Consider the following 13,983-nt stretch of genomic DNA (forward strand, 5'->3'; position numbering starts at 1 on the left):
ATCAGATCCTGCTGTAGTTGAATTGGTGTATTGTCTGTGTTATCCTTCTATGCATCGCTGCTGTCCTGTGGAAGAGGCTGATCAATGGATTTACCTCCCTTGTGCTCATCAAAAAAGCCAAGTCCTTACTTCAGCTGCTTCCATTTTTACTCCTTTACTGGGATTTGTGTGATATATTGTCCTTTCTTTCCCAGCTGTAGCCTGACCTAACCCATCTGTTTCTCTTCCAGGTCCCCAGGATCTACTGGGAGCTCTCCACAAGGCGTGTCCTTCTCATGGAGTTTATGGAAGGGGGACAAGTGAATGACAGGGCCTATATGGAGAGGAATGGCATCAATGTCAATGAGGTAGCTTCTCAGCCATCTTTGAATTGGGTGTGCTGAGCAATGTAAAACCAATTTTGACCTTGATGCAAAATGGAGGCTGACAGGACAGGATGGCCTGGGACAGAAGAATAAGTATACACAGATGTGAAGGGAGCAATTGATCTGAGATCTCTGTTCTTGTGCTCTTTGGAAAGGTACATAATTGCTTTTGAGGAACACTTTCCTGTAGGCTGCAGAGCTAGGAAGATCTTCAAAGTCTTCAAAGAGACATGATGAAAGATGACCATGCTCTTACATTAAAGACACTCATGGTTTGTTCCAAGATGGAAGTTCCTGATAACCTAAAGAAATAACCTCAGTTTCTGATTATTTTTCATCTCATGGACTTTGTTATTAAGGGAGATTTGAAAAGTTCTGTCTGCAGCAAAACATGGTCAGCTCCATTCATCTGGACAAGTCAGCTGGTCCAAAGTGAGAGAGTTGTTTCTTTGAGTGAGTTTATCCTATACTTCTGCTATAGGCAGAGGTGAAATCTAGCCCACACGCTCAGAAGAGTGAATATTCCTCAAGTCTTGGGAGTGAGAAGGGCTTGTTTTGATGTTATAATATAAGGGCTCTTGAGCAATATGTACATTTAGATTTTGAGGTGGACTGCCTTACAGATCTCAGGCAGCAGGTCCATTTTGAGATTGAGGTAGTTAGTACAGTGTAGCTACCTGGGATTTTCTTTGAATTTTCTTGGACTGCTGGAGATAGCATGGTTGTAGAGAAACAGCTAATTTCAGGTTTTCTAATTTGCAGAGGCTTTTGCTTGTGATAGGAGCACTGTAGGGTGAATATTTCTGCTAATTTTTTTATTTATCCATGCCTTTGGGTAGGTAGTTTTGTGATGACTTGGCACAATACATCCATGCAGCAATGAAATCATGTACTTTCCCGAGTCTGCACTAGTCTCTAAGTAATAGCCAAGAAGTAATTTTTAAAAAGTTGTCAACAGACTTCTACTACTGCAAAGTATAAGCCTCAGAGTTCCAGCCATCTGTCAGGTGGAGGATATTATTCAGCTCAGTGGTAGGACTGAATTTTCTTTCTTCTTTTTCTCTCCCCACCGCCTGAAATTAATGATTAACTTTTACTGATTGCCAGCAAAGCAAGGTAGAAAGGATGGAATACTGAGTCAGTCAAAATAATGTGATGGGAAAAGAGATCTGTTATTATGGCCTCAGTAAGATGAGGTAGGGGCACTGCACAACCCAGACTTATCCTGTGGGCAAGGTGCAGCAAATGGGGACAAATATTGCCCAGGTTAATTATTGGCTGCTGCTGTTGTTGTCCTCGGTGAAGAACTGCGTGGCATAGTGGGGAGATGAGCAAAAGGCAGCAGACCCTGAAAGGAGCATGAGGAGGGGGTGGCAACCCAGGTTTCAAAACTGTGACCTGGCTTATAATATGACAGCAATCTTGGCTTTTAAGAGATGCATTAGCTCCCTTTAAATCACCCAAATATATTTATTTTATCAGTCCCTCTATCATTTTACTCCATTTTGTTTTATGGTGTGGAGGAAGAGGAGTCTTCACTAAGCAGGATTTCTCTTTTGTGACAATGCAGCCTTGAAAAGCTAGCTGAGCCTCTCTCCTCTAAATGGAAAGGATCCCTGAGGTGAAAGCTCCCTTCAAACCAGGTTACTGACATTTACTTAATACCGTCTGTAGCAGGATTATCATTAAAGCTGCCCAAAAGCACATTAATCTCTCTGGATCCGTCCAAGTGCTGGATTGTAATGGCATTTAATCAGAGAAGGCTTTGATTTCTAAAGACAAGTGCAAACACTGAAATATCTGCCTGTGGAACAGTTACTTATTCATGTGCAAGTGTACTTGTACACCGTAGTGTAGCTGGGGAGGAGCATGCAACTGGCATATTGACAGTGAATGGGAAATCTGGAGAGGACAGTTACCAAGAATGAGGAATTTTAATGGAAGACTAGAACATGGCAGGGCTGAGAAGGGGGCATCTGGAAACTGGGCTCTTCCTATTTTAAAACACAATAGCATTTGCAGTCTTGGTTGGGAAAGTTTATTTGGAAGAAGTGGGTAGAGCAGGGAAGAGAAAAAAATTAAACTGAAGGGCTCTCAAGGGGTTTGTAGCATACTGTATACAGGAGGAAAGGCAGGGCAGCAAGGCTGCTTAGAGCATGGATTTTTAAAGAAGATCCCAAATGGCACAAGCTTTCCTTTTGTATCCCTTCTGATTATACCTGATTAATTTGTATTTGTATACAAATCTTCACATTATCTTTGGTCTGCCACATGGGTTCTCTGTGTCCTTCTTTGTGAGTTCTCTGTCTGTCTCTGCAGAGGCTGCTATATCAGCGGGCTCTAGGACCTGTGGAGCTTCCAGATGTGCTCATGGCATGTGCTGTACAGCCTCAAACTAACCAGCCAGCTCAGGTAGCCGAGTGAAGAGTCCCCATCAGCCTGATTTGGATTTGAGTCAGGGAAAGGAAACGATGCCATGTACTTCAGCTTTCTAAGAGCCTGGTCATGAACCATGGTTGATTCAGAAGTCAGAAAAGTGTTTTGTCCAGCTGAGAATTGAAAGCATACAGCTATGGTACTTAAGATGAGCTACTGTGTGCAATTATTGCCATCTGTTACTCCATCCTACTGTGCTGTTTTCCTTCTTTCTGTTACTAAATAGATTCTGCACTGAAACAGTAGCTCTTAGCTCTATAAAGAGCCCTGTACCTTCCTGTAGCTGACGGCTTTGCAACTTGAAATACGCTTTCAGTGTGGAATTTGCCCTTCTGCCAAGTCAGGAGCTGTAGCTGTGTAGCTGCTAAAATTTAAGTGGGATTTCCCAGGGTGGGATCCTTTTGTCAGCAGTGGAAACCTCTCATGTCTGAAGTATTTGTGCTTATAACACTCAAGTGTTAGATGAAGCAGAGCATAGAGAAGAACACTGTTTCTAGAGAAAATGGCTATTTTTGCTCTTTGCACTTACTGAGTTAGTCTGGGGAGAGGTTTCTTTGCAGATTCTCTTACGTTTCATCTTGTCTGAAGCTTAGTGAAATTCACAAGGCACTGATAAGCAGGAGTAGTGACCTCTGGTATTTTCAGCTTTTGAACTGTGCACAGACACCAGGTAGAAGAGTTAAATTACACACAGACCTGTTTCTTCCTGAAAGTTGGTATTGAGCATCATTGTCAATCAATTGCTTAAGTCTCAACAAGATGCTTTACGTTAAATCCAAGGAAATACAACTGCATTTAGAACCAAGGGAAATGAGCCCCATGGTCATTTTGGGTCTGACAGAGATGCAAAGAACAATAAAAAAACAATGACTAGTCTTCTCTAGCTGTGCCCTTTTCAGAATCTCTGCAAACTTGATCAGTTAGTCCCTCAGTTCCCTGGGTGGATGAATCGGAGTATTTCTCCCCACTTGCATGCCATGGAAGATGGAGCATTGAGCATGAAAATAATTTCCTAAGTCCCCAGCAGAGAATACAGGGCATGCTGGGAGTGTGATCCAGGAGTCCCAAAAACTATTCCTGTGTTTTCAGGACATCGAGTGTGTTCAGACATCATCTTGCGGTGCTGAGAGATCACTGCATGGTAGTAGTACTGCCTAACAGACCACTTTTGATCCTCACAAGTAGATCACATAGTATGACATCAGATTTCTTGTGTGACCACCCTAATCTACTATGGATCAGAGCCATTTCAGAGCAGAGGCAGAGAAGTCTTCAAATTGTGGCTATTCTCCATCCACACCCTTTGCTAATTTGACACCAGTTTAATTGGCCAGAATTGCCCTAGCAGGATTAAGCGAAACCTTAGACAATGGATGTAATAACAACAATGAAAGCAAGCAAAAACCCAATACAGTCTTCAATCCAATTAACCTTCGATTAAGGTTCCAAAATCAATGCTATTATTTTGGCCGGAGGAGGTAATATTGAGCCCTGAGAAATGAGCTGCACAACGACCTTTACTTTTAATGAGATCAATAGAAGTTAGTGTCGCCATCTCTTAAAATAATTGGCAAATATTACAGCCAAATTAAGGCCAGAGACTAGTATCTGCTCCTGATCTAAAGAGACAGTCACAGATGGAGGTGGGATGGGAAGGGATGATGCCCTATCAGGCAATTTCATCTAGGACTTATCAGGGGCAGGCAGTGAGATCATCTCTACAGAACCATGACACAGTATTTTTTTCCTTTGCTGTTCTTCTTCATGTCAGTTAGAGGCATGGAGCCAGAACCACTCCAGCTTGCTCACAAGTCCAGGAAAGTATCAGTGACTTTCCCCAGATAACCCAAGGTGGTTTGTTACGTTGCGTTATATCGTGCTACCCATGAGCATGATATATGTGCTTTTTACTGTAGGAATACTCATAAATTTGCATGCATTCTTTCTTTTCTGAGAGGTTTCTTGGTAAGTCTTGTGTATGCTCACTTGTGATAAACTTTCTAGAGTTCTGTTACTGTCATGTTGCTCTGGCAGTGGGTGTGCTGATTTGTTGAAGGAGAGTTGCATAGAGGGGCAGGCGTGACAGGTTGTCTAGGCTTTCAAAACCGATAGCAGCAAGATATTGCAGCTGTATATTGGTACCTGCACTACAGCTTGGGATCCTCTGAGTTAGGTGACAGAAATGCAGTAGCTGTACTTGTTAAAATATTTGGTGTACTGGATATGACTCCATTAACAAGAACAAGTGGTGATTAGTAGGGAAATTGCAAAGTAGGTAAGAAACTTATAGAAGTCATGAGACTTGCTCTACAAACAGGTCTCATTTAACAAGTTGGTGATGACCTCAACACAAACAGAACTCTATCAAGGAGATTGTTGATGACACCAAGCTGGGAGGTCTGACATCGTAGAGGAGGACCAGCGTAGCAGTAGCACTTGTTGGCCTTGAGGACTGGAGTGGTAGAAAGGAATAAAAAGGAGTGATGTCAAGTGAAAAGTCAGATTGAGTAGGTAAAAAGCACTTCGTGTGTTTAGGTTGCTCAGAAGTCCATCTGTGACATATATATATATATCTGTCACTCCATTGCTTGATTGTTGTCAGCAATCTGTTTATTCCTCAGCTCTGTTTTTTTTTCAAAATGAAAACATTGGGCTGAAAATGTGTGGTTTGCCTGACACAGTGTCATGGTCATGTCACATAATTTGACAATTTGGTATTTTGGTATTTGCATTGGCTGGTAAAGGCCACAGGCTCACTTGGTGACTGTAGTCATCATGTTCTGCTGCAGCAGACAGGCAAATTTAGCTTCTTTTAGGCAATAACACTCCTTCTGGCAGTAGGCAGGGGCATGCCTCTGGCCAGACCCAGAGCCTGATGTCATCCTGATATATCAAGCTAGGCTCTGCTTGCTGATCAGCATAGGTTTTGTTCTTCTGTGTTCCGCCTAAATAATGCCATTCATGATGACACCCACTTTTGTCTGGTTGTATTTCTTGTAGCACATACAGAACTACAGGTGCTTCCTTGCTGTTCAAACCTCCTAACTGGTAGACTGTTCCTCCTCTACCATTCCTTAGCCAACTTTGGAATCTTCAGCTCTTTTAATCTTTATCCTAAGGAAATGCCTCCTGCATCCCGCTCATTTCTTTGCCTTTTCTGAACTCCCCCTGTGTAGTCTGCATCTCTTGAGTTACTGAGGTGACTGGAAGTGAATGCAGAATTCCAAGACTGATTATTATTTTTTTTACAGTGTGCAGCAGAACAATGCTGAGGGACACTGGTAATGATAAAGACCTTGTTTTGTTGGATAATAAACAGGGAAAGGACTGATGACCTCTCTGTGTCGTAACAAAAAGCTTGTGTGTTAACTATGGTCTTTGCTTCTATAAATCATTGCAACCTTTTTTCTAATTTGTGATGCACCTTTACCCTGAGGTCTTACATAGCCTAAATGTGTGCTGAATTCCTCCCTTCTCCTGAGCAGAGGTTTTCATAAGTCTGTTTTCTCATTTCACCTAGCTGTGTTCTTCCAAAGTGAATTCTGTAGTTATTATTTATCCAGTGGCCTTCTCAATAAGGGTGGAATAAGGGCCTGAAGTGACAAGGCACAGTACTGAAGAGTTAAGGTACATAAAAATTTCATGTTTTCTTTCCCTAAACTTTTTCTCAAGAAATGTGAACTCCCTTTGTCTGAATTATGATGATAGGCTGCTATTCATGTACTACAGTTTAAGACCTAGAGTGTCAAGCTTCCTTTTTTGTTTAGAATTTGACAGTATTGTTGCTTTCTGTCTTAATTTATTTTGTATCCTATTTTAGAGGTATGGCAACAGACAAAATTATGTGAAAATACTTTAGTGTGCACCACAGCTCTATGGTAAATTTTTTCTGAAAGTGAAGACTGTTTATATGCTTGCATCATAAATCTCTGTAACATATCTTCTGTATGCTAATGTAATAGTACAGAATACATTCATATGTCATAAAGTTTAGTTGAAGATAGTGGAGATATTCAAGGTTGTATGTTGGGGAATTGGTAAATGTAAGAACAGCAGGGAAGAACGAGAGGATGGGGTTTTTTCAGTGAACATTGTCTTCTTCCCATGACCCAGCCTGTGAGTCTAAGCAGAGCTACAACCCCTCTGCTTCATGGGAGGATGGGAAGATGGATCTCAAGCTGCTTTTGTGTTGCATTACAGACTACAAGAGGCTATTTAGTTGCTTTTCTGCTGATGGTGACTAAGGGGGGGGACACCATCTCTGCATCTGGAACTTGCAGCCATATCATTAGAAGCTGTTAATGAGGGAGGCATGGATAACCTGGTGAGAGGCGTTTTTGTAGGTTCCTAGGATATTTGGGTTTGGAAGGGAACCTCAGGAAGGTTTCTATCAAATCTCCTTCTAAAGCATGGTCAGTTATGAGGTCAGACCAGCTTACTCAGGGTGTTATTCAGTCAGGTCTGTAAAACCTCTAAGGATGGAGATTGGTCATGGCTGAAGGGGTTGCACAGTCAATAGATTTGCAGAACTGCCAGCCCTTGTCTGGACTTGTGTTCAATGGGTATGAGGCATCCTGTTGGGCCCCAGATTGTCCCCAAGTCCTCATCTTCTAAAATTTAGTGTTTTTCCATGCCCTTGGAGGACAAACAGCTTAGACAGCGAGGGCTGAGTGTGGTTAGCCCAGTGTGTGCACCAGTGTTAGGGCTGATGCTGTGATCGGTTATAATGTCTGAGTCCATTCCTTCTGGTGTATGGGTCCCTGGGAGGCTTTGTGAATGAGTTATGTGATGGGCTTAAAGCAGACTATTTGGCATGTCCTTGGACTGTCAGCAAGGGCCACTCAGCTCTTATATGAGATCACAGCACCTGGTACATTGGTCCTATCCTAATTTTAGAGCTTGCCGATCAAGGAGACTTGTAAGGGTCACTTCATGGCTCTGGTGATCTCTGCTGGTGATTCAGAAGGGAAACATCACTCCCCTCAGTCAGTACTTAAAATAGCACCTGCATGGCACTGGGGAAGCTGCAGTACAGGAGATCACAGGACTGTGCTGTGTGGGTGATTCATCATGGGGCTGGCCAGCATTCACGTGATTCAACAGTGGTTCCAGGTCCCACCTGAGAGGCAGAGGATGGTTTCACCTGATCCTACCACTGTCCCTGCTGGTGTGCTGCAGGAAGGGTTCTCGTTCTTTTTCCTCATTTGTAGTTACTTGGCCTCTGTTCATAGTGAATGCTCCTCTCAGAGGTGGTCATGTTTCAGAGGGGGGTAAAGCAAGTCCTTTCTTGTCTGTATGGTTTTCTGCAGGATGAGTTGTCATTACTATCCCTGTTACCTCTTCTACCATCTCTGCTTATGGAGACAGCTGCCAGTTTGCTGCTTACAGAGTGTATCTGGAGATATGCTTGGAATAATTTGTAACAACTGTCTTTTAATTGCTTGTTCAGCACTCTGCTGTGGAGCACTCTGCCTCTTGGGATAGCAGGGAGGGTTGGTGGTGGGATGGCAGAACAAGGCTGATGTGTTAGTGCATGGCAAGGGGCTGATCTCATGCCCTGGGGATGATTGCCTTCTCCTAGGAGGTTTTTAACTTTGATAACATATCTTGGTGATAAGGAGCAGTAGTATGGAGGGACACAGCAGTGACAGGATGTTTTAAACAGCTTTTCTGTGCTTCTTCATCTTCACAGACACTGCAAATCAGATTAGCATGGGTCTGAGGAAAGGAAGAGGGGAAAGTGGGGGACAGTGTGATGGAGGCAAGGGAGAGGGAGTTCATGTTCATTCTGGTGGGCAGACTGACTAGCTGAATCTCCCCTCACCCTTTCTCCACCATGTCCTGCTGCCATCCATGGATGGAAACACCTGAGTCTTCCTCCAAGCAGTCTCACCCACCCCAGCAGCAATTTCCTTGCCTTCCCTGTGAATGCATGTCTGCCACTATCTGCTGTCCAGCTTTCCTCCTTGTTACCAGAAACCCTATTCCTACCCACAGGTACTATCTCTTCTTTTTTTTTTTGCTAGACAAGTGTCTTTAAATAACCTGTGATCCCACAAACACATGGTGCTCCCTGCATGGATCCTTCCCTGAATGCCCTGGAGCACCCTGCTACCTGTAGATGCCCGCAGGAACCCTGTGCCTCCATCAGTGGGAGGAGCTGCAGGAGCTCTGCATGGGCATATGAGCATGTACAGACCCTTCCTTCCTGGGTAGTCACACAGAGGCTCCTTCCCCTCCCCAGCAGGCACCCTACTGTGGGTGGCAGTGTGTGACCATCTCTTGTCTCCTTGCAGATTTCTCGCAACTTGGGGAAACTCTACAGTGAAATGATCTTTGTGAATGGATTTGTGCACTGTGACCCACACCCAGGCAATGTGTTAGTGAAGAAGTGCCCAGCTTCTGGCAAAGCTCACATTATCCTCCTGGATCATGGGCTCTACCAGGTATGTAGGTATGAGGGGCTTCCAGGGCATTGTCAAGCTGCCTTTGGGCATCACGCTGCAGCCTTGCCCCTCTAAGCACGTATGAATAAGTTTTTCCTAATACTTCCATAACCCTCTAATGATATTTTATTACTCTGAAATGGAGGATAGGGCACAGGTAAGGGATGGAAGACTTTTCCCCCTGTTTCCTGTCCTCTGTGGGCTTCTGGGGACCATGTCTCCCTTCCCAGGTGCTGAGCGAATCATTCCGCATGGACTACTGCCGCCTTTGGCAGGCCCTCATCAAGGCTGATATGAAGAGGGTGCAGAAGTACAGCCGGCGGCTTGGGGCAGGGGATTTGTATCCTCTCTTTGCCTGCATGCTGACTGCCAGATCTTGGGAGTCCGTCAACAAGGGCATTGACCAGTCACCAGTCTCTGCCAGCGAGGTAGGTCTTGTGTGTCCTTCCCTAATGTGTGCCCTTGCTTCTCCTCAGTACCTTTCTATGTTGAAATCATTTGCACCACTGATAGTACAGCAGTGCTGGACAACCCCTGGCAGCTCTGTAGCTATTTCTGCAGTGATAGCTGATCTAGAAAAGAGCCAGGACTCCTTCTGCAATATGTTTTATAGTGGCTGAATTAAATTTCACAGATTCACTTGTCATGGGCTGCTTAAATTTTGTATAATATTTTACCTAAGTATTCACCATTTCTGGAAATATTAGTGGACTGTCCTTTTCTTAAAAAAATATTGAATGCAACTGTCCAGCAAACCATTAAGGAGGCTAGGATGAGGTACAGGAGACATAAAGGTTTGTGGGAAGACATGAAAAGGATAATGCATTATCACTATTCATGTAAATGACTATCAGCACTGATATAAACTCCTAAAAAACCCTGGAAATTACCTCCCAATCAAAAACCCTATTAACTTGGAGTCAAGGTTGCTTAACTGCAGATCCTGTCAACTCAATCACTACAAATCTGGGAAATTGCCACTTATGTTTTCCACCCTTTCGTTTCCACACGTGCTGGGATCCTTCTCGTGCCTCCTTGCACACCTGATACACACAATAGCCAGCCTTGAGAATAGTAGCAGCCCTGCCAATTGTGCTGTTTCTAGAGAAGAACATGAAGTGATGTGATGGACAATGGACAAGTGTCTGTAAGCAGAAGTATGTTGTATCCTATGGCTTGCTTTTATCTGCACATCTGTAGTAAAGCTGATGAAATTCATTTAAGTAGCATTATAATATTGTCCTATGAAATTCTCTTCCAAAAGTTGCTTCATTTTGATGGATGTGGCAGATTTTGCTGTACTGGCTTGCCGTTATCCATAGCAATGAGTAGGTCAGATACCTTGGGTAATGGACCTCCTCCCTCCCAGTTACCTGAGTTAATTTTCTGCACATCAGAAATAATATAATGCCTGTCTAAAAGATCTTGCTTGATCTGGTGAGTTCTGGAGCTGGTAGCTCCAGAAGAAAATTCAGAGGTGCCAAAGCAAATTGGCATAGCAATGACTCCAATACTACAAGGCCAGTGTTGAATCTGAGTTAGTGAGTAATGTTTATTCCAACTTGCTTGTGAAGATTACACCAGAGGTGTAGCTGCAGCTACATGGTACCCTGTGTGTGCTAATGAACTTTGTCATTGAGTTGAATTGCTTGTATGGAACCAGCTCTGTTGTCTTTGCCTACATGACACAATTAATGCTGAAACTAGATAATCCTGCAGCAGATAATGGGGAGCTGAGCAGATTTGCTGTGGCATTAGGAAATGAGCTGCTGCTTGCCCTTACTTTAGAGGTGAATTTGAAAGATTTTATCAGCAGCAAGAGCTGAGCGCTGTGTAGGCAGGTACCATCAGTGCAGAGCTCCAGAGAGTGTGCCTGAGGATGTATCAACATGACAGTAGCCTGGGAGACAAGGAAACAACCTTCCTGAAACAAAATCTTATCTGTAGTGCTGCACTCAGTCTGGGCCACTGCATCTTGAGAAAGGTTTGATGAGACTGGGGCAAGTCCAGTAGGAATCTACAAGGACTAGTGGCCAAGCAGATGCAACCCATAAGGTAAGTCTGAGCAAGTTAGGTCAGAAAAAAATCTCGAAAAGGCAGTTCAGGAAGAGTTGTAGAAGTGATTTTCTAGTGTCTTAAAGAGTGCTGCAAGCAGGACAAGCAGTCATGGGTTTAAATTCAGCAAAAAAATGAGAAGCCAGATCTAGTGGCAAAGCAATGAAATGCCAGTGTAGATGGTCTGGGGAGGTTTTGGTTCATGTTACTGGAGAGTTTAGGTGCAGGCTGGGCAAATGTAAGAGGATTGCCATAGGTATAGTTGTTCCTGCCTTAAGCCAGGGCCAGGCAGCTGATTGCTCAGGGTGGCTGCTGGCCTCATCTCATCTGATTTAATGATGTCTTTTGCTGCATCCTGCAGCAGCCTCAGCAGTTGCAGCCAAGGGGCTTTTCTCAGGTCCTGTGGCTTAGCTTATTTCTTCCTCTGCACACAAGCTTTACCCTTGACAGAAAGTGACAGTTCTGATGACTGATCATGTGGTTGTTTTGTGATGTGGACAAGCAGCTGGATCTAAAAATAAAAGGAAAAGAAATAGAAAAGAAAACCTATGTCTGGAAAATAATGTAAGCTCTGCAATGATGCTGGCTGGGGAAAGGCATAAAAGATAACCAGGGAGGAATTTTCTGCCAACAAATAATGAAACAAAACAACATTTAGGAGAGCCAAGCATCTTCTTGCTGAAGTGTTTTGTATCTGGTTAGTGATGGAGGCAGGAGGACACAAAGACTGGTTTGTCAGCAGCAACCATGGTGGTGTGTGAGCTGTGTACATCACTGACCATCATGACCTGCACACTCAGTTTGTGCAGGTCTGTTCCTTTATAATAAGTTTGAAGTTCACAAAGAGTGTGAGATCCCATGTCATGCAATGTAGGCCATCCCTCATTCCAGAGGAGAGAAGGCTTTAGAGCTGTCATTTCCCACAAAGGAGCCTCCTTCCTGTATGAAGTTATTTACTGTCACCCTGCATGTATGCTCCTGGATTTTGTAGATTTCAGATGTTCCAGAGACTTGTCTTTGGATTTCATGTCATGATTCATGTCATGGCCTCTGTAGGAAGAGGTAGGGACAAGGTGTGCATGTAGCATCAGCTCCCAGCTACACTGTGCTACATTTCCTGGGATGGTGAGGGAACTCTCAGATCTAAAAACATGAAGAGGCATGGCTGACTGTCTTGCATGCTCTGGTGGCTTGTATTTGGAGAGGAGCCTGTCTTGAATGGCGCAGGCTGTAGTCACTAAGTTATTCCTGGGTTCTTTCAGTAGGCCATGTGTTTGTTGGACTCTGTAAAACCAGAGAAAATGAAGGATTGCCTTGAACTTGCATTCTTTCCTTAATTATCTGCTACTGGCTGCTGTCATACAGGATATAGATCTAGATCTGACAGATGACAATTTGAGGATTTTTATCTCTTGGGTTAACATGATGCTTAACTGCATGATTTTTTTGTCACCTCTGCTGGATTGTGTTGAGGACAGAGGACTAAACTAGGCCTTGGAAACAGCTTCATTGATATAGCATAGAGCCATGAATTGCATGGGGCAGTGAAGAGTGAGCAGCTTGGTTGTCTTTGCAGCATGCCTCCACCTTCCTGAGCAGTTCTGCTACCTGCAACTCTGCCAGTTTTGGGGCTGGTGAGGTGAGAAGTCTCCAAGGGCAGTATTGAGATCTGGTTGCTGCAGGCTGCCTAGGACTAAGAACCAAGACAGCAGTGGGTGGCTGTTCTCCTGAGAGGCTATTAATCCTGCCAGTGAGGGGATGGGTCCTTATCTCACCAAGAGGCAGATGGGATATAGCAAGAGTGATCTGTGCTATGAGTGCTGTTTCCAGTGTCTTCAGGAAAGCAAGACAGAGCTCTGAACCTTCTGGCCTACTGTCATGGTCTGTTAAAACACTGTCTCTTCCTGGCATAACTCAGCTGCATCTGGACCTGAATTTCCCATGTACTCTCACCTTTTCTCTCCTTTCTCCCTGACATGACCTGGCTGGCCACAGGACATGGAGATCCGGTCCAACGCTGCTGCTTACTTGCCCCAGATCACCCAGCTCCTCAACAGTGTTCCCCGCCAGATGCTGCTCCTGCTGAAAACCAACGACTTGTTAAGGGGGATTGAGTCAGCCCTGCACACACGGGCCAGTGCCAGCTCCTTCCTCAACATGTCTCGTTGCTGCATCAGAGCTGTTGCCACGTGAGTCTCTTACCCAGGCATCAGAGGCCAGACAGGGAGCAGCAGGAGCTGCAGGACAGACCCTGAGATGGTGGTCAGATCCAATCAAAAGTTCACAGGATAAGGCAGAATCCTGGTGATGCGGCAGGTCTAAGAATGAACCAGAAAGTAAATCTGTAGATTATGTCTGGTGGTTGTCAAGCAGGTCCAGGTGACAAGACAGGGCTGAGGTCAGGAAAAGAGGTCAATATGTGAGTTGAGGTTCATGCCATGGGGCTTCACAGCAGGACATGAGCTGAGGACCATTACTCTTCCAGTGTAGCTCAGGCAGGAACTGAAGGTGCAGGTCTGAGAATGACTGAAGTTCCTGGGCCTATGAGCAGAGGCTTGGGGGTGGTTCCAGGCTAGTCAGGGCCATTAAGGCTTATGAGGGCCCCACTCGGGGTGGGGGTTGCTGACAAGGCTCTGACTCAACCTCTTGGCCTATTATTGTTAGCTGTGGATCTCTTCCCT

General features: G+C 44.4%; 1 protein-coding gene across 5 annotated transcripts in view; it reads left to right on the plus strand.

Annotated features, from left to right (window-relative positions):
* ADCK1 (aarF domain containing kinase 1) overlaps window positions 1–13,983 on the plus strand; it is a 78,058-nt gene that overhangs the window by 57,735 nt on the left and 6,340 nt on the right. For all 5 annotated transcript variants that reach the window (XM_009101849.4, XM_050975403.1, XM_030240465.2 and 2 more), the window contains 4 exons: window positions 231–347; window positions 9,098–9,247; window positions 9,478–9,675; window positions 13,298–13,491. In XM_009101849.4, the coding sequence (XP_009100097.1) occupies window positions 231–347; window positions 9,098–9,247; window positions 9,478–9,675; window positions 13,298–13,491 (659 nt within the window). The remainder of the gene's footprint in view (window positions 1–230; window positions 348–9,097; window positions 9,248–9,477; window positions 9,676–13,297; window positions 13,492–13,983) is intronic.

The sequence above is a fragment of the Serinus canaria genome, chromosome 5 (genome assembly GCF_022539315.1).
Source record: "Serinus canaria isolate serCan28SL12 chromosome 5, serCan2020, whole genome shotgun sequence".
NCBI lineage: Eukaryota > Metazoa > Chordata > Aves > Passeriformes > Fringillidae > Serinus > Serinus canaria.